This window comes from Hemiscyllium ocellatum, chromosome 6 (assembly GCF_020745735.1).
Source record: "Hemiscyllium ocellatum isolate sHemOce1 chromosome 6, sHemOce1.pat.X.cur, whole genome shotgun sequence".
Lineage (NCBI taxonomy): Eukaryota > Metazoa > Chordata > Chondrichthyes > Orectolobiformes > Hemiscylliidae > Hemiscyllium > Hemiscyllium ocellatum.
Genome location: NC_083406.1, coordinates 102,547,385 through 102,569,151, shown reverse-complemented (window position 1 = coordinate 102,569,151; position 21,767 = coordinate 102,547,385). Strand labels below are relative to the sequence as shown.

General features: G+C 39.9%; 1 protein-coding gene across 1 annotated transcript in view; it reads left to right on the top strand.

Moving 5' to 3' along the window:
* c2cd3 (C2 domain containing 3 centriole elongation regulator) overlaps positions 1-21,767 on the top strand; it is a 163,303-nt gene that overhangs the window by 2,165 nt on the left and 139,371 nt on the right. Inside the window, exons 2-6 of the mRNA XM_060826212.1 lie at positions 4,499-4,768; positions 8,646-8,803; positions 11,364-11,593; positions 16,017-16,189; positions 19,287-19,422. Coding sequence (XP_060682195.1) covers positions 4,499-4,768; positions 8,646-8,803; positions 11,364-11,593; positions 16,017-16,189; positions 19,287-19,422 — 967 coding nt within the window. The remainder of the gene's footprint in view (positions 1-4,498; positions 4,769-8,645; positions 8,804-11,363; positions 11,594-16,016; positions 16,190-19,286; positions 19,423-21,767) is intronic.

Here is a 21,767-nt window from a genome sequence, read left to right as displayed (position 1 = left end):
CCTCAATCTTCTAAACTCCAATGAATACAATCCCAGCATCCTCAGCCGTTCCACATATGTTAGACCAACCATTCCAGGGATCATCCATGTGAATCTTCGCTGGACATGTTCCAGTGTCAGTATGTCCTTCCTGAGGTGTGGGGACACAGTACTCCAAATGGGGCCTAACCAGAGCTTTATAAAGTCTCAGTAGCACAACGGTGCTTTTATATTCCAACCCTCTTGAGATAAATGACAAGATTGCATTTACTTTCTAAATCACGGACTCAACCTGCATGTTCACCTTTAGAGAATCCTCGACTAGCACTCCCTGATCCCTTTGTACTTTGGCTTTACGAATTTTCTCACCGTTTAGAAAGTAGTCTATGCTTTTATTCTTTTTTCCAAAGTGCAAGACCTTGCATTTGCTCACGTTGAATTCCATCAGCCATTTCCTGGACCACTCTCCCAAACGGTCTAGATCCTTCTGCAGCCTCCCCACTTCCACTACCTGCCCGTCCACCTAACTTCATATCATCGGCAAACTTTGCTAGAATGCCCCCAATCCCTTCATCCAGATCATTAATATATAATGTGAACAGCTGCGGCCCCAACACTGAACCCTGCGGGACACCGGCTGCCATTCCGAAAAAGAACCTTTTATCCCAACTCTCTGCCTTCTGTCAGACAGCCAATCCTCCATCCATATCAGTAGCTCACCTCGAACACCATGGGCCCTCACCTTGCTCAGCAGCCTCCCGTGTGGCACCTTATCAAAGGCCTTTTGGAAGTCTAGATAGACCACATCCACTGGGTTTCCCTGGTCTAACCTACTTGTCACCTCTTCAAAGAATTCCAACAGGTTTGTCAGACATGACCTCCCCTTACTAAATCCATGTTGACTTGTTCCAATCCAGGAATTTAGAAACCTCATCCTTAATGATGGATTCTAGAATTTTACCAACAACCGATGTTAGGCTAATTGGCCTATAATTTTCCATCTTTTGTCTTGATCCTTTCTTGAACAAGTGGGTTACAACAGCGATCTTCCAATCATCCGGGACTTTCCCTGACCACTTATCCCTTGGGGCCTTGGGGGGAGGTGTGGGTGCAAGTTTTGCATTTCTTGCGGTTGTAGGGGAAGGTGCCGGGAGTGGAGGTTGGGTTGGTGGGGTGATGTGGACCTGACGAGGGAGTCGCGGAGGGAGTGGTCTTTCCGGATATCTGACGAGGGAGCTCGCGGACACATCCTCCTACTGCCCCCTTGACCATGACCCCACCTCCCACCACCAAACCATTATCTCCCAGACTATTCATAACCTCACCACCTTAGGGGATCTCCCATCCATCGCCTCCAACCTCATCGTCCCACAACCCCTCACTGCCCGTTTCTACTTTCTGCCCAAAATCCACAAACCTGACTGCACCGGCCGACCCATTGTCTCAGCCTGCTCCTGCCCCATCGAACTCATCTCTGCATACTTCGACACGGTCCTGTCCCCCTTAATCCAAGAACTCCCCACCTACGTTCAGGACACTACCCACGCCCTCCACCTCCTCCATGTTTTTCGCTTTCTCGGCCGCAAAACGCCTTATCTTCACAATGGACATCCAGTCCCTCTACACCATCATCCCCCATCACGAAGGCCTCAAAGCCCTCCGCTTCTTCCTTTCCCGCCGACCCAACCAGTACCCTTTCACTGACACCCTCCTTTGACTGACTGAACTAGTCCTCACTCTGAACAACTTCTCTTTCCAATCCTCCCACTTCCTCCAAACCAAAGGATTAGCCATGGGCACCTGCATGGGCCCCAGCTACACCTGCCTCTTCGTCGGATATGTGGAACAGTCCATCTTCCGCAGCTACACTGGCGCCACTCCCCACCTTTTCCTCCACTACATTGATGACTGTATCGGTGCTATCTCATGCTCCCAAGAGGAGGTTGAACAGTTCATCCACTTTACTAACAACTTTCACCCCGACCTCAAATTTACCTGGACCGTCTCAGACTCCTCCCTCCCCTTCCTAGACCTCTCCATTTCTATCTCGGGCGACCGACTCAACATGGACATTCACTATAAACTGACTGATTCCCCAGATACCTAGTTTACACCTCCTCCCACCCTGCCCCCTGTAAAAATGCCATCCCATATTCCCAATTCCTGTGCCTCCGTCGCATCTGCTCCCAGGAGGACCAATTCCAATACTGAACAACCCAGATGGCCTCCTTCTGCAAAGACCGCAATTTCCCCTCAGAAGTGGTTGACTACGCTTTCCACCGCATCTCCTCCACTTCCCGCTCCTCCGCCCTTGAACCACGCTACTCCAATCGCCAACAGGACAGAACCCCACTGGTCCTCACCTACCACCCCACCAACCCTCAGATACATCGTATCATCCTTCATCATTTCCACTCCCACTCCCGGCACCTTTCCCTGCAACCGCAAGAAATGCAAAACTTGTGCCCACACCTCCCCCCTCACTTCCCTCCAAGGGATCCTTCCATATCCGTCACAAATTTACCTGCACCTCCACACACATCATTTACTGCATCCGCTGCACCCGATGTGGCCTCCTCTACGTTGGGGAGACAGGCCGTCTACTTGCGGAACACTTAAGAGAACACTTCTGGGACATCCGCGCCAACCAACCCAACCGCCCTGTGGCTGAACACTTTAACTCCCCCTCCCACTTTGCCAAGGACATGCAGGTCCAATGCCTCCTCCATCGCCAGATCTTGGCAACATGACACCTGGAGGAAGAGCGCCTCATCTTCCACCTAGGAATCCTCCAACCACAAGGGATGAATGTAGATTTCTCCAGCTTCCTCATTTCCCCACCCCCCACCTTATCTCAGTCGCAACCCTCGGACCCAGCACTGCCTTCTTGACCTGCAATTTTTTTCCCGACCTCTCCACCCCCACCCCCTCTCCAGCCTATCACCCTCACGGTAACCTATCGCATTCCCAACGCCCCTCCCCCAAGTCCCTCCTCCCTACCTTTTATCTTAGCCTGCTTGGCACACCCTCCTCATTCCTGAAGAAGGGCTTATGCCCGAAACGTTGATTCTCCTGCTCCTTGGATGCTGCCTGACCTGCTGCACTTTTCCAGCAACACATTTTTCAACTCTAACCTACACATTCCTCAATTTATTGCCTTCCACGTCTTTGTCCAGCAGTCATTTAAATGTCCCTAATGTCTCTGATTCTACCAACACCACTGGCAGTGTATTCTACACACCCATCACTCTCTGCATAAAGAACCTACCTCTGACATCTCCCCTAAATCTTATGACTCCTTGTGACAGCCACTTCTGCCCTGGGGAGGTCTCTGGCTTTCTATCTATGCCAATCATTACCTTGTACCCCTCTATCAAGTCACCTTTCTTCTTTCTCTCTGGTGAGCTTACTCAACTCCTCTTCATAAGACAAGCCCTCCAATCCAGGCAGCATCCTAGTAAATCTCCTCTGCACTCTCTCGAAAGCATCTACATCTTTCCTATAATGAGGTCATCAGAACTGGACACAATATTCCAAGTGTGGTCCAACCCAGGTTTTATTGAGCTGTAGCAAACCCTCTCAAATCTTAAACTCAATCCCCTGGCTTTTTCTGCTGGAGAGAGAGAGAGAAACCCCATTTCTTGAATTTGTCCATGTAACTGATCTATCACCCATGAAACATATTAATTAATTTATTCTGGAGGATTGCCAAACCCTGATGCTCTTCCATAGAATTAAACACAACACTGTTTGGGATTGAACTAATGTATTATATAGCATAACTTCCTTTTTGCTTTATATGCTGTATGCCTCTAATAATAAAACTCAGAGTTGGACAGACCTTTTGAATTACATTTGTTACTCTGTGTTGTCATATGTCCTCTAAACTTGTGCAATTCACCAAATACACACACTCCCTCAATGTATCAAAATGTGTCATTAGTATCTCACTTTTGCATTGAATTTTATCTGCCCATTTCAGCAGTCTGTGTTATTGTGGACATTGTATAGTCCAGTGTGATTAGTACATTGATGAGAATCATACTTTTATTTATTCCCTGTTCTGAGAAAACTTTAACTTTTAATTGTAACTTTATTGAATCTTGTTGAGTATTGCTTCCTACCTAAAGCAGCAAGGTGAAAAAGTACTCCTTCTTTGAAGACTTAGGCATTTCTTTGGCATTTATATCGATTTTGATTTTGTGCAATCTTCTAATCGCTCTCCTCAAATACCTTCAATTACATTGGCAAATTTGCAACAATCAGTATTCTGTGACAGCTTAGAACACCTACAGCCAAAACTTCCAAGTTTCGAAAGATAAAAGTTACTCATATTACTGTTTTTGAGACTATTGGGAATATTTAAGTTGTGGAATAAATTAAAGAATGAAAAGTTTTCGATTGCATATTCAGCAGAGAGGTGATATTTAGATTCCAGAAAGTAACCATATAAATTGTTTCAAATAATCACAATCCTTAAAGTAATTGTAATTTTATTTTTGTTTATTTCATGTTGTAGGAATTAGTGACGTCTTGCCATCTACTAGTCTGCCACCACTTGTTGAAGGCCAGGTTCAATATTTTCTCAGGGTAACAATTAGTAAGATCTTGTGGAACATTCCCAGGCCTCCAGCTGTCCCCCTTGTTCGACTGCGCTGGTGGGGTGAAACCTCCAATGGCACCCTGTTTCGACCTGGAGATGCTTCACATATTGAACCCAAGTCTGTGAAAACAACTGCACGATATGCTGTTCGCTGTGGACAGAAACAATTTACTTCTTATCTCACAGGTTGGTTGCACTGATCCTACTTCAAACTTGAGTTTTCATTACTATTTGTTATTTTAGGATGCCCAGTTCGATTGCCAGATTTATGTCAAGTGATATTTTTGTAAAATAGTCAAAGTCTGAAATCCTCGGAACTTACTAATAGAATAAAGCCACAAGGTTCCATGGTTTTGCATAAATATGAATAAACTTTGCTCAGTTAGAATAGTAAAACAAGTGAATAACTTATTTTGTAACATTCAGAATTAACATGAAATAAGTATGGGCAACTCTATTGGAATGTCCCAGAAATACAGTAATGCGGTCAAGTCAGTTCCCATGGATGTCCCCTGTCATCATCTTTTCACCTCTCTTCCCCTGTCCCCATAACAGAATGTCTCTGAGTGTGCCCAATTTAGTAAATTTTATGTGGGGTTCATATTCTCACTTTGAAGAATTAATTTCAGAACACCCTCAAACAGTGTTCCAGCAGGAGCTGCTTGAATGACTGTTTGTCCTAGTTTCTTCCTTTCCTGGGACTGTGCCCCCTCTTGAGATTACACTCCAATACAAACATGGACACAATTTAAGCAGTTCAGCAGACTGAAATTTTAGCTTTTCAGCTGGTACTAACCTGGCTTACTTCAACATCCAGTATTCCTCAGCTACATCAAGCAAATACTTAGCCAAAACCAATAATGAAGATCCCTGATGAAGACTCACTGGACTCGAAACATTAACTCTGCTTTTTCCTACAGATACTGCCAGACTTGTGGAATTTTATAGCAATTCTGTCTTGTTTTTGATCTCTGGCATCTGCAGTTCTTTGCTTTAATAAATACCAAGCCAATGTGGATTTCTTCCACCCCAAACCCTTGGTTACACTGAAATATTAATAGCTCACATGTTTCCTCTGAGTCCCGATACCTCCCAGGACTTCTCTGAGCCCGAACTGCTCAAACTCTGTAACCGGAGCACTGTTCTTCCAGTTGGACAGTCTTCTCCCTGTGTTGACTACCTCTATCATTAATCTGCCAGGTAGTTTATCTTTTATGAACATCCTAGGTCCTGTGGTCTGGTTTTCAGTGACCTTCATCCCATGCTCTCTTTTTGCATGCTCACAATTTTGGAGATGCACCCTTGATGAATCCTGTTGCTGTGCCCTTTAAATGTCAAAAGAAATGGATAGTGTGGGAAGGCTGTCTTGTTGCTGTTCTGGGTATGTGCATAACACTGGGATTCACTGGAGCCTGAAACCAGAGAAATTCGAGTTTTGTTAAGATCCTGCAGAATCTTGACTATTATAACAAGAGCAACATGTGTATTACCAGCGAAATGAAAATAATGTGCAATCAAATGGGGAAGGCTGTGACAATGGCAATGCCATTGCAGCTAGTAATCTCAGAACCCAGAATATGCTCTTGGGAGGTGGGTTTGAATGTAAGATGGTGAAATTTGAATTCAATAAAAATCTGAAATTAAAAGCTAGCCTAATGGAGATCCTGGAACTATCATCAATTGTTGTAAGAATCTATCTGACTTATGAATATTATTGCGAGAAGGGAGTTTACCATTCTTGTTCTAGTCTGCATGTGACTTCAAACCCACTGTAATGTGAAACACCCTCTGAAATTGCTGATCAAACTATACTTGGTTCAAGGGTAATTAAGGATGGGCAATAAATCCTGGCTTTTCCACATATTATGAAAGGATAAAAAATGCTTAAAGAACACATAAAATTGAATAGTACACCAGATCGAATTATAGTATGAATTGCATTTAAAGGTCAGGATACAAATTAGGAAGGAAGCCAACAGAATGTCCATGCAAAGTATACTTAATTGTAAAATAAAGCCTTTTTGAAAAACAATAGAAATGGGTTGAAAAAATATGTTAACAACTTTCTGGGATGTGAAAGAATTGAGACAAATGAAGACAATTTAGTGTGAGTGGATTTGATCTGTAATAAAAAGGTAGTTGAACCAAATGCTTGCTTTCTGTTCCTAATGTATATTATGTTCTAATTGAATCTGTGGTGATTATTTAAGATCTTCAGACACTTGCAGCAATAATAAAAACCTTTTCAATATCTTGCCGAGGAAATTAGGGCATGTAATGATTTTTCACGCATACCATGTCTTTCTCACAGTATTGGATAAGAAGTCTACTGCATGCCTTATTTGGACAGGACTAACAATAGTCATAACATACCCAGCTTTTTAACCTTTTTACATGTTATAAGAAGTCTAATGTATGCTTCAGGTTTCTAGTGCAATATTAGTATACTTGAGGTGCAACTTGAGGTTAGCTGATTGCATTCAGGGAACCAACCCAAAAATCACATGCAAAATGAATTAAATTTATTGCCTGTCAAACATTGTCCTGATCCCTGCTGGCTTTGAGTTACCTCTCCTGCAAGTGCAGCCCTCAACTCTGAACTCCCAATTGCCATAGCTCCAGGCTTCCCAACTCCATTCTCCATTGAATTTCCTCCTTAATTTTTCTTTCTTCCACAAATCTAAAACCTGTGATCCTTGGTGCTGGTTTGAGCTTTGATTCATCCTCCCAGGTCTTCCTATTGCACCACTAGTCTCATGCAAATGAGTGTAAGACCTGGTATCAGAGACCTGGCTCACTCTATTCTGATGCAAAATTGGGGCTCCGACCCTTTCCAGGTGCTGCGCTCTAGATAATGATGATTGAACTTTTGATTCTGTTGTATTTGTCTTCAAAATCTTAAAATACAAGTGAAGTATCTTTGACCAATATTTAACAGTTTGTGGTTTTTGGATAAATAATTACATTCAAAGTAATACAAACTTCCCTTTTGATACTGTCTTATTTTTAAAGTACAAGGAAGATTAATAAGTTTCTCTTGTGATTAAAGGTTATGGTGATGTAGCAAGTATGTGGAAAGAAAATTTGTTTGGAAAGGTGCAAGTATATAAATCATTTCATTTGTAAGATTCACAGAGATCAATAGACAGCTTCTGCACAGTTCACATGCTAGTATCATTGACTAAAGAAAACACAGAGCCTGATTATTACCAACAATGTTGAAAGCAAAGACTTTGCATCTTTGTAAGATTCACTCAGTAAATATATTTACAGCATTGTTTTGTATCAATACTCTTGATTTCTGCTCAATTGAATTGTAAATCAATTGTACTAAAATTACCTTGAAATAAATTACGAATGAGATAATATTACATCTTAGAATTGACTTATTGCAATAAAAATCAAATTTTCTACAAGTTAACTTTTAAAAATACGTTGAAGTTTCATTTCCATTCACTTAAATAAGAATGATGTATTCTGTAAGTTGATTAATTAGTTTTGAAATAGACGCAAGTATACATAAGACATTTAAGTGGCCATTGGATAGACATATGGACGAAAATAGAATAGTGCAGGTTAGATGGGCTTCAGATGTGCTTTGCAGGTTAGTGCAACATTGAGGGCTGAAGGGCCTGTACTGCGCTGTTATGTTCTATAAGTAATTTAAGATGGAAATTATAGTGAATTGTTTAAAACTGTTGATATTTCAAAACAGCTTGCATGTCTTAATTTTAACAAGAAAATTTATTGATATTTTATTTTGTGTAATCACTTGTATGAATGTCTCCAACCCGATTATAAACCATTCCTCCTGGCAAAGTCTCACAGTTCAACTCATTTGTTAATGGAGTCCTGTAATAGGAAGATTCATTTTCTTCTCTTATGAGCTTCCTATAACATACAGGCCCTTTTGAAAAAAATGACATCACTTAAAGATTTAATGATGGAAAATGTCTTACTTTTTCAAGTATCTTTGGTTTCTTTTTCCAGAAAAAACACTGCCTTATGCTGCTATTGTATTTACTTGCTTTTTTTAAAGAATGTGTCCTTTCTAACTTGGTAGATATGGGAGTATTGATATTGGAGGTGATGGGAAAGCCTGACCATCTTCCTATTGGCCGAGTTAAAATAAACGGAATTCCACAGCTTTCACCAACCCATGGGATTAGTGGGTTCTTCAAAATGATTTCACCCACCTCTGAGAAACTTGGAGAACTACAGGTTAGAATTGATATTTTTATGTTAAATGTGATCTGATCAAATTTTATTGTTTGGGGCTTCGGTAGAGCAAACCCAGATGAATCATGTTATCAGGTAGTTTTATTTGCTTAAAATTTGTTTATAAACCAGTGTATAAGTTTATAAGGTATGAAATTTAGCTGTATATTAGAGTTTTGCTGCCAATTGCCTCATTGAGGTACCAGTTTTAGCCTTGTAATTGTAAGGGCTTGCGGTATTGTGTTTTAGTTTCAACCACTTACAAATACACTGTTCTCTGAGTGATATGTCTTTGGATCCAAGCTGCATTGCTTGGAGTTTCAGCACGTACTGGAGGCTGGCAGTTCAGTAATACTTGTACAGGTTATTCTGCTATAACGTGTGTTTCATTAATGCAAATTCACTATAATGCCATTGCTGAATTGGGGACACTGTTTATAAAATACAAGCTTTTAAATTGTGTTTTGGCTGTAATGCGATTACAGCGCCATACTTGAAGCACTGTTTCTAAAGCTCAACTTTTCTATAACATGGCGTTGCACAAGGACGCAACCATTCCTTTATAGAAGAAGTAACGGTACAGTGCTGCATAATGGGAGCTTTTGTCCAAGATGAAATGCGAAAGCAAGTCAAATTCTGGCCGATAATGAAAATGTGGCTCTTTGAGCAGGCAGTTCTGGTTCCTGTCCAATTTTCATCCCTCAGTCAACATTATCAGAAACAAATTAATGTGTCCATTTAGCTCACTCATTGTTTGTGAAACCTTTGAATGTGAATTGGCTGTTGGCTGTTAAATATTGGTCAAAGATACTTCACTTGTATTTTAAGATTTTGAAGACAAATATAACAATATCAAAAGTTCAATCATCATTATCTAGAGTGCAGCACCTGGAAAGAGCACCCAATTTTGCATCAGAATAGAGTGAGCCAGGTCTCTGATATCAGGTCTTACATTCATTTGCATGAGACTAGTGCTGCAGCAACAACAGCACTTCAAAATAAAGTTCAGTGGATACAAAGTGTTTCGAAAAGATGATTCAGGTAAAGGTACTTATGTGAAAGAAGGTTGTGGGTATGGGAAAAAAGCAAATCACTCACAATTCTTACATCTGCAGTCCAATTTGATTAAAGCAAACAACCTTTTTGTTGTTAAAACAAAATATTACCATTAGTGGCTTTTATTAGCTTACCATTTGAAGAATGTTCAGGATATTTTCTCTACGATGTGAATAATTCACCTCGGCTTACATTAGTATTTTAAAAGGATAGTATTTTTGGGAGGAAGGAAGAACAATATGGAGTATCCATTTGTCTTTCGGTACTCTGATATTAAAGATGTTTAAAGACCAAGCTTGGAAAATGGAACTGTTTGTTTCAATTCCACATACACAGAATATTTACAGTGTTGAACTGTAAATCGGAATATTTGCAGTTGAATTGGAGTACAGGTTGGCAGCTTCATTGCAAATTATCTGAATGAAATTAAAATTCACCACTGCCTTCTTCACTTGGCCATTCCCCATTTCACTGTCATTCAGTGTAACTGTTGTACAGTTGTGGTACAGAATTGTTATCCATTGTAACCTCACCAGCTTGCTTATCCCTCCATATACTATCACAGAGTCATAGAGCCATATAGCTCGGAAACAGACCTTTCAGTCCAATCAGTCCATGCTGAATGTAATCCTAACTAAACTAGTCCCAACTGCCTGCTCCTGGTCCGTATTCCTCCTATTCATGTACTTAACTAAATGTCTTTTAAATGTTGTAATTACACCCACATTCACCACATCCTCAGGAAGTTCATTCCACATGCGAACCACCTGCTTTGTGAAAAGAATTAACCCCCCGTCTCTTTTATAAATCTCTCTCCTCTCACCTTAAAAATGTGCCACCTAAGTCTTGAAATCCCCAATCCTAGAAAAAAGACAACTAACATTAACTCTATTTATACCCATCATTATTTTTACAAGCATCTATAATGTCATGATGAAAACCGGGAACAAAAAGATACAAGAGATCATTGACAGTCTATTGAGCAGCAAATCATTGCTAATAACTTGCTCACTAAAGCTTAGTTTGGATCCTGAAAGAATCACTTAATTCCAGACTTCATTACAACCTTGGTCCAAAGATGGACAAAGGAGTTGAATTCCTTTTAGGATCACTGTTCCGAAACAACTTACATTAACTTGAATTATAACAACTACCTTGTAAGTAGATTATTTTTTAGATTCACGGTAAACTCAGATTTTGCAGTGTCTCATGTAAACCCATAATTATTATGTTGTATTCCAAAGATATAAACATGAATTTTACGTACGTGATTCAATTCTAAAACGTGATTAGTGTTGAGTATGGTTCATAGATTTGTTTACAGGTATTATAGAAGGAACTACTTCAGCCAGTCATGGAAGAGATATGATTTTTTAAATATGTGCAGTACCAGATCATAGTCTTAATTTATGCATCTTAAAATGTTTAACAAAATGTGCCAACAAATTGTTTTGCACTGTTCTTGCTGATTATTCAAATTAACTTATGCAATTGCTATAAATTTTAGGTGTCACTTGCTCTGGAACCTCTGTCAGACAGTTACAGCAGCAGCAGTTCTGTTCCAAACACTGACATGAGTATGGATGGTGCAATTTCAGTCAAAAACTCTGCAGTATTGCATAGTTCAAAAGCAGGATCTTTTGAAAATCTCAATGAGCTTCCTGCTCTTCGTAAATCATCCATAACCAGTGCAAGTGGAAAGGAATCGCTGTCAAGTAGCACCTGTAATACCCCAAGGTAAATGGCAGCCAAATAAATTTTCAACGTGTGTTGCTTGTGATAGTGGGGGGAGTTTAATAAGGCAGGATAATGACTGGTGGGGAACCTGCCCTTATTAAGGACATGGTACGAAGGCTCACATCAGGCCTATGCATCCTGCTGCAAGTTGAGGCCCTTTGAATAATTCAGAGAGATGACCAAAAGCTTCATCAGAGAATAATTGGAGGGTTTTAAAGAGGAAAGAAGGTAGTAAAGCCAAGGTTTTTAGGAAGGACAACTGAAGGAACACTTATGATGTTGTGGCGAAAGGAGATGCATAAGTGTTCAGGAGATAAGATTGCATGACTCAAAGTTTAAAGTCAGAGAGAGGAGCTGAATTATAATGGGATTACAGAGATAGGAATTTTAATTTGATAATTTGTAAGTCCATATAAGCAAAACAATGTGTTTACTGAGTAGAACTTGAGCAATAAGGATTTTGGCTGAGTGGCCAACTTCAGTAGCAGTCATCAAGAAGAATTCAGTGGTTCACCACTGGGCTTTCAGCACAAAGTTAGGGATCTAAGATGTGAATTGACCTACTTGACCTTGATTTTAGTAATGATCAGTCGCAGTTGAATCTATCCATGGCAGAAGTGACCAGTAAAAGATTGTTGTGGAAATCAAATCCTATTTTCGTATAAAGAATTATTCTCTGCACAAGTCAATTCCTGTTTTTATGGTTTAGTTTTAAGTGGTGCTTTATTTCTGGTTTCCTTGCTTTCTTAGCCTTTAGAAGAATGAGTGGTAATCTTATTATAATATATAAGATCATAAGGGGGCTGAATGGGATGCATACCTGGGGGCTGTTTCTTCTTGTAGGGGAGACCAGTTGGCATAGTTTAAGAATAAGAAGTCACTGTTTCAATACTGAGGTATAGAACATTATTTCAGAATGTCATTAGAGAATGGAAATCCCTTCCCCAGACGTGAGTGTAGTCTGGGCCTTGAAGCTAAATTTGGTAGATTTTTCATAGAAAAGGGAGTCAAGGCTTCTAGGTGAAGGTAAGAAAATGAAGATGAGACCATAACTAGAATAACCACAAGCTCATGTAATGATAAAGCAGTCTCAAAGGGCCAAATGGCCTATTTTTGCTCCTAAGCCTAATGTTTCTCATCTTCTGACATACCCCAAGCTTTGAATGTTTTCCATCTCTTGGATGTAGGTTTGCTAGCTGAGCTGGAAAGTTTGCTTTCAGACGGTTCATCACCGTACTATGTCCCATCTTCAGTGAGCCACCGGACAAAGCACTGGTGGTGTAGTCCCCTTTCTATTTATATGCTTTGGTTTCCTTGGATTGGTGGTGTCATTTCCTGTGTTGACATCATTTCTGTTGTCATTTTTGTTATTTTTCTCAGGGGTGGTAAGTGGGATCCAAGTCAATGTGTTTGTTGATAAGAGTTCCGGTTGGAATGCCATGCTTCTAGGTATTCACGTGTGTGTCTCTGTTTGGCTTGTCCTAAGATGGGTGTGTTGTCCCAGTTGAAGTGGTGTCCTTCCTCATCTGTATGCAAGGATAATAGTGAGAATGGTTCATGTTTTTTGTGGCGAGTTGATGTTCATGTATCCTGGTGGCGAGTTTTCTGCCTGTTTGTCCAATGTAGCATTTGTTACAGTTCTTGCAAGGTACTTTGTAAATGACATTAGTTTTGCTTGTTGTCTATACAGGGTCTTTCAAGTTCATTTGCTGCTGTTTTAGTGTGTTGGTGGGTTTGTCGGCTACCATGATGCCAAGATGTCTGAGTAATCTGGCAGTCATTTCCAAGATGTGTTTGATGTAGGGGAGAGTGGCTAGGGTTTCTGGGCGTGTTTTGTCTGCTTGTTTGGGTTTGTTGCTAGAAATCGGTGGATTGTGTTCATTGAGTATGTACACTTTTTGAATACACTATTATATGTGATTTTCCTCTGTTCTGGATGTAGGTTTGCTCACTGAGCTGGCATTCAGATGTTTCGTCACCATACTAGGTAACATCTTCAGTGCTTCATCAGAGGCTGTCTGGTGGTGTAGTCTGCTTTCTATTTACATGTTTGGGTCCCTTGGTTGGTGATGTCATTTCCTGTTCTTTTTCTCAGGGGATGGTAAATGGGATCCAAGTCCATCTGTTTGTTGTTAGAAAATAACGAGAGAAAAAGAACAGGAAGTGACATTACTATAGGAAATGACATCACCACAGGAAATAACATCACCAACCCAAGGAAACCTAAACATATAAATAGAAAGCAGGCTACACTACCAGTGCTTCATCCGGAGGCTTACTGAAGATGTCACTTAGTATGGTGACAGCAAGTCTGAAAACAAATCTTCCAGCTCAGCTAGCAAACCTAAATCCAGAACCTCAACCTGAGCTACAAATCTTCTCAAAATCCACTAGTTCCTGTATGCTGCAGTGTGTGTGGTAGCTCATTGAAATAATGTGGCTTCATTTGTGGATGTTAGGTCGATTGCTTCTGTAGTTCAATATTTGGTCCATATATGTTGGTTTCCTGTAGTCACTGGTTTGAAGTTCCACATTCGCTGTTCACACTCCTGCAACATCAAGGAATGGCAAGTTTTTCTTGTTTTCCTCCTCTTTAGTGAATTTTAGGGGTGTCATTGGTGGTCTTATTTCAACAAGCCACCACACCGTGCAGCACAGAGAACTATGCAGAACAGAGAAAAATCACCTATAGAGTGTATTCAAAAAAGAATACATACCCAATGAACGCAGTCTGCCGATTTCTCACAACAAACCCAAACAAGCAGACAAAATGCATCCAGAAACCCTAGCCACCCTCCCCTACATAAAACACATTTCAGACATGACTGTCAGACTACTCAGACCCTTTGGCATCATGATAGTGCACGAACCTATCAACACACTAAAACAGCAGCGAATGAACTTGAAAGACCCTGTATAGACATAAGCAAAACTAATGTCATTTACAAAATACCTTGCAAGAACTGTAACAAACAGGCAGAAAACTAGCCATCAGGATACATGAACATCAACTAGACACAAAAAGGCATGACCCACTCTTATTAGTATCTTACATACGGATGAGGAAGGATACCACTTCGACTCTTACCTAGTATGATGACAAAGCATCTGAAAACAAATCTTCCAGCTCAGCAAGCAAACCTACATCCAGAACCTCAAATCTGAGCTACAAATCTTCTCCAAACTCGTTTTCCATCTCTGATTGCAACCAATATGTTCTGTCAGTAACGATCCACCATATTTAAAACAAGGACTTTATACATGATGGAACTGGCAACTAATCTGCTTCTTGAATCAACTAAGCCTGTCAGTCATCTTCTTACATAAGGCTGACTGTGGTCTCCCTCTTTTTGGTGGCACGAGAGTTTACTGTTCTTTTCCTCTTAAGATGACTTCTAGATTCAGATCACAGCACAACATGCATCTGCCTTTACTCTTCTAAATTCCGTGACCAGTTCTGACTCAGGCTCTCCTATGCTCCCAGCTGCTGGTGAACCCCTTTGCTTCCGGATCTGTTCTTTCCTTGTGAACTTGTCAACCAATCTCAGCTGTAAAGCTGTTTGCACTGTTTGGTGTATCACTAATGCATATAGACCATAACATCACAGTTTGCATTCTCAGAATCTGTTAGGATAGCTGATTTTAATCAGGACAAAATTAGAAATGTCGAAGTACTCCAATATTTGGGAGGAATATGTACATTTAAGTCAAACAAAAATTGAGACATAATGCAAGGACAGTAGAATCTGGTTGAAAGAGAGAAAGAGAGAAATAGTTAGTAAACATAAGAAAAAGGACCAAGTGGCACAGTGGTTAGCACTGCTGCCTCACAGCGCCAGAGACTCGGGTTCAATTCCCGCCTCAGGCGACTGACTGTGTGGAGTTTGCACATTCTCCCCATGTCTGCATGGGTTTCCTCCGGGTGCTCTGGTTTCTTCCCACAGTCCAAAGATGTGCAGATTAGGTGAATTGGCCATGCTAAATTGCCCGTAGTGTTAGGTGCAGGGGAATGGGTCTGGCTGGGTCCCTCTTTGGAGGGTCGGTGTGGACTTGTTGGGCTGAAGGGCCTGTTTCCACACTGTAAGTGATCTAAACAGTAGGTCATTGAGACCCTGCCATTCAACAAGACTAAGCCTGATCTGCCCCAGGGCTTCAACTGCTCCGTGTGCTAGCTCAGATCCCTCATATTTCAAAAATCTATCTATCCCTCTTTTAAATGAAATATCTGAAAACTTCAAATGTCAGAGGGAGAAATCGAAAGATGAATTGTTCATCATAGCACAATTTCTTTATTACACAAGAATAAGTAAAATTACAAGCTGTACTTCTGGAATGCAGTTCATTTGAATTATCCAAACTTGTTAGAAAGAGATTGATGTTCAGTGACAAAAGTGTATAATTTTCTATTTGTGTTTTTTCTTAGAGGACGAGACCATATGTATTTCCAGGAGAATGCCAAAATTACTAAGACCATTTCATCTGAAAATAAGCAGTCATTGCCTTCAGCCCCCATTGCTCATGAAGAGGCTGGTGACAAGCAGATTGCTGAACAAGTATTGCTAGCAGATAACCAATCCACCAAAAACCTTATTTCAGGTATGTTGGTTACTTGGCAACAGAATCTGCTACAAATACTGAGCACATCATAAATAGTTAATGGATTGGATTTAAATTGTTTCAGTGGTGGAGGTTTGTGATTGTTGCAGCAAGTCTGCCTCCTTTGCATTTATCCCAGCAAGTTAGGTGGCATCAGCCTACCCGCCTGCCAGTGGATCAGTGAGGAGCTTCATTCCATGTGCAGTGAGAGAAGCCAATGACAAGCAGCCAACACGACAGGTCTCTTTGTGCAGGATATTGGCAGGTACTGGGTGTGGGTGCCCTTTTGATCTGACAAGTTAGGCTCATGGGAGAGTGTGTGTTCTCTACTCCTGAAGTGTCCCTCACAAGGGTTCTCTTTAACTCCACAACCTTCAGCACAGACCCCCCTCATAAGAACTGCCAACTTGGCACTTTGTGAGCCTCCAAAAACATCTCGAAATGCGTCTCTGGCTGGTAGCTCTGCAAAGTTGCCAGTAATCCCTTTAGTGGGCTCCCTTGACATTTTTAACAAGATGTGGAGTTGCTGGACTGGGGTAAATAAAGTTAGAAGTGTCACAACACCAGGTTACACAGTCCAACGGGTTTATTTGAAATCAAAATCTTTGCTGCTTGTGCTGCTGCTTCGACAAGTGAAGTGACTTGTGATTTCAAACAAACTGTAGAACGAGAACCTGTTGTCACGTAACTTCTGATTTTTAACATTGTTATGGAAGTTGGCAAGTTGTGTAATTCAGCCCATTATTTTAGGTCTGTAACCCTCCATTAGAATGGTTCTGCTGAGAAGTCACCGATCTGAACTGTCAGTTCTATTTCTCTCTACAGTGTCTAAGACCTGCAGAGTACTTCCAGTACTTTGTTTACGGCAAATTTCAAGCCTGTGCAGTATTTTGCAGCGTTACATAGCTTAAGATATTTGAATGTAGACATGCTGAAGAACCTGGAATTAATTGCTTCAAAGGAGAGGGTTCAGGGATGATACTATTTTTAAGAAATGCAGGATTCCTAATAGCACAGATAAATCCTGAAAATTCTAGAACACAGGGCTGGGGACCTTGGGAGGGCTTGCATTTTTCTCTCTTTTAATTATGATAGTCAATATTTTCTTTATCATTTCTGCTTTTCATAAATGAATATTTCATTTCCTCCAATATAATATTGTGATATTCACCACAAAATTACCATACATAGTAGGTGTATTATAATTTTGAAAATTGCTGCTGAATGATGGCCCCAACCAATTCTTTTGTCCTGCTGTTGATGGACAAGACTGCCCTTTCTATAACAAAAACAGAAATTGCGGAAAAGCTCAGCAAGTCTGACAGCATCAGTGGAAAGAAATCAGAGTTAACGTTTCAGGTCGATTCTTCCTGAGAACTCAGACCTGCTGAATTCTTTCAGCAATTCCTGTTTTTTGTTTCTGATTTACTGTATCTGTAAGTTGGTTTTTGTGCTCTATCTATAAGCCTACTTGATTGAGGATGATCAGCCATGACCATAATGGTGGTGCAGGCTCGAAGGGCAGAATGGCCTACTCCTGCACCTATTGTCTATCAGTCAGTATAAAATATAAGTTGGATTTATTCTAAGTGTTGGCCCAGAATTTTCTGAACTCTTAGTATTCCCTATTAATTTTCTTCCCTCACCTGCAGTCCAAAAATCATTTGTACCCTAAATTACTAGAAGCCCAAATTTATAATAATGTAGTCAGGGCATCAGGATGTCTGTGATGTTTGGTGAGCAGTGGGACCAAAAATCTATTCCTTAAACAATGTGATTTAGAAGAAAGAAACAGGAACAAGAGTGGAAGAAATAGGAGTGCATCCAGGTCATATCAGATACAGAAAATGAATTCTGGGAAAGAAAAAAATGAGAGAGCTAATAAGTTTTTGATTTTTGTTTTCTTCTAAATCTCCAACAATAATGTTTGAGCATCCAATTTCAATTGTTCCTTTTTCTGGGCTGGATAGTTGTGACATTTCAGGGGCATGAATTTCATGAATAAAAACGTGCTTATGCTATTGAGTACCAACTTTAATTTTCTGTGGCTAGTTTAATTTTGATTAATGCACAATTTCAGCAAATCTGTGATACTCCTGGTTGGATGACAGTGAACCATTTTTATTGGTGAAGAATAATTTGTGGTGGTGCACAACTCATAGCACAAATTGCTTGATATCATTATTAAACATGGTTACTTTTCTAGAAAATTCTGGCCAATTATCATTACCCGTGTTCTGTTTAATGAGTTACCAGCAGATGGCACCAAACACCACTTGTTCGTGTAACATAACATTTGGCCACTCATTTTTTTCAAGAATTTACGTAGGTAATTTCCTCTACATTCTTTTTAAACAGCTAAGTGTAGCAGCATATAAATATATCACTATCTCTGTCTCTTCCCCCATCCCTTTTTATTTTGACCTCTTTCCTCAATTTTTTTTATTCATTTGGACTCATGCCTGTTTCTGGTTGCTCTTGAGATGGTGATGATGAGCTGTCTTCTGAACTACTGCAGCCCATTTGCTATAGGTAGACCCACAATACTGTTAAGGAGGGAATTTCAAGATTTTGACAAACAACACCTTTAAATTGACCACTTTCTTGCAGTTACTAATTTTTGACCAGATTACTTTCCTTGCCAAAGTTATTTACCCAGCCTAGGCCCGTTTATCCCTTCACTGTCTATTTGAATCCTTACAGTAAATGTTCTGTCTCTTATGCAGCAAAATGTGTGAACCCATGTGTGAGAGCAGTGTGCATGGTTCTGATTGCCATATTACAAAAAGAATATAAAGCACAGGCGAAAATACAGTTAAGATTTATAAGGATAAACCTAGCATTACTGAGTGTGTACAACTATGAGGAAAGTCTGAACGTTCAAGGTCTGTCCAACCCCACCCATCCTTGACTGTTGTGCCTTTATTTATTGAGGTCCCTGTACTCCTTAATATCATATATAAAACCCATCTCTTTGATTAATGACCTTGAGTTTTCTTTGTGTATGAAAGATGTAATATAAATTCACGTAGTTGTTTTAGCAGAAGTAAATCTTGGTAACTGTTTAGTGTTGTTCATTGTGCATTCTTGTTTCTAGTTCTGTTGGACCGAGGCAGCAAACTACGAAATGCAATGGTGGTTTCTGCTATGCAAACTGTTCCTGACAATGTATCTGCATTGGCGAACATTCCTTCGGTGGATCCGTATCAGGACATTGGCAAACCAATACCAAAGTAAACTTGATTAATTTTTTTGAAGTGTTGTTTTTGTGCCTTTTAAAAGTTGTAATTATTTCAAATTCAATCTGACAGCTAACCAAAAGAACCTTTTATGCACTTTAAGAGTAGGAGTTGCTGAAGTGAAAGGGAAAACATGATTTGTTAAAACACCAAACTGATTCACCATGTTTTTGATGTGTGAAATTTACAGTTTTGGTTTCACACTGTATCATAGGATCACATGGATGCGATATGTAAGTATTGACTGATTTCTCCCTTATCTGGATGGCATTAGCATGCTGACACTTCAACCTAATGGTTGTTAGTTATGTTTCATTGGGTCATTTGGTTGAGGTATGTTGCGGTCCTGTTAAACTGTGCCCTCATTATTTTTTAAACTGTGCACTATAATTGAAGTCATTACATGATGACCAAGAGTGGTAATATATATTTGGAGGCAAGTGAGGCGAGAACTAATGTCAATTCTAGGCAGGTAGATTTAATTTCCATATCTGCGGAGAGCGCTGATCTCCAGCAAGTCAGTGTATAATACTGCATTTGCTCTCAATATCCTGCATTAAGGAGGAAAACTATCTACTCAGTTGCCTTTCCCTTTTAACCAGAGCGAAGCTCTTCTTGGGGAGAAAGAGACCCAGGATCAAATAATTTGTCAGCATTTGTCCTCTACACTTACTTGCGCTTCATAACCATTTGGGCAACTAGCATCCTTGGAAATATGTAAAAGTTTTATATAAACTAGATTTGAATAATTTTGCATTTATTCTGAAGGCATTTTTAGATTGCAAAGATCAGCACTGGCTGATGAGATGGGGACAAAAATGAGGATGGAGTTTTGAGAAAATAAGCAACCAATACACCGAGATTGAATAATAGATAATTTATCAAAGGAGTATCTGACAGCATGTACACTTAGTTAGATTTTTTCTGATTTGAATGGCAAGTTGCTGAAAATGCAAATTGATCATCTCTGTGAGGGAAAGTGGGCCAGAGTGAGCAGGACAAGAAACAGTTCATTCCCTTAAACAATCAGATTTCATTGTATTAGCAACTGCACAAGGACCAGTGATAAAGCATAAACTGGTTAAATGGATTACCAGAGCTGAAAATGTGTTGCTGGAAAAGCGCAGCAGGTCAGGCAGCATCCAAGGAACAGGAGAATCGACGTTTCGGGCATGAGCCCTTCTTCAGGAATCTGCAGTCCTCACTTTCTCCTAAATGGATTACCAGATAATGCACAGAAAGAGAATAGAAGAAAAGAATAGATTATCCTTTAGTATCACCTGTACTCAAGTACAGAAGTATAGGAGTGCAGTGAAAATTTTACTGTGTCACCCCATATGGCGCCACCAGTGAAAGAAAAAAAACTGGATTAGAAAAGCTGGGAAAACAGAGAGAGAAAAAGGAACTTCTTTAAAAAATGTTTTATTAAAGCCTGACGGAATGGGTTCATCATTTATAATAGTTTATTTCAGGGCCAAAGAGGTTTACTGTAAGAATGTAACACTTTTTGCATCATAAATAAGGATACTTTGACTAAAATGGACAAGTCTTTGTTCATTTATAACAGATAAATGCAAAGCTTTATAGCATTCAAACTGTTTCAATGTTGAGGCAGGCAGTGAGATTTTTCACAAAATTAGTGCTGCAGCACCACAGTTTGAGTAGCAGTTTATGGATTTTTAAATTTTGACTGCCCTTACTTAAAATTGTGATACTGTTGGTGCAAAGAGAGCAGTATCAACATAGATTTTTTAACAAAACAATGCTATGTCCAATTTTAACTGTATTTCTGAATTTAAACAATAGAGATTTTAAAAAATGGACTTTCTAGAAAGAATATTAACCATATACTGGAAATGCACAATAGGTCCATTAGTTTCATAGAAAAGATAGGTTAATGTTGTCATTCAAGGTCTGGACTTCATGTATTCTCTTTGCAACTGCTAATAGACCTGTCCTTAAACATCTATTAAAATTGAATATACTATAGAACAGTGCAAACAAAGAATGAAAGAAAAGGTATGTTAACTGATGTGCAATCTCGTCTGTAATGAAAGATGGATGAAAATTGAGATGATATCTCATTGTGTCTTTTAAAACAAAATCCAATTCTGATTACGCTAGTTTCAATTATTTGTTTATAGCATGTGAGACCTCGGAAGACAGTTACACATCCAGGCAGACAGGCAGAGGAATGGTGCCGCAGTGCATATTCAGCAATTATTCCACTGCACTATGAATCATTTGCTTTGATTGAGCTGAGTATGGGATTTAACATGCTAAATTTCAATAAATTTGAATCTTTTGCTTGTAACAATTTTAGAGAACACTTTTATTCG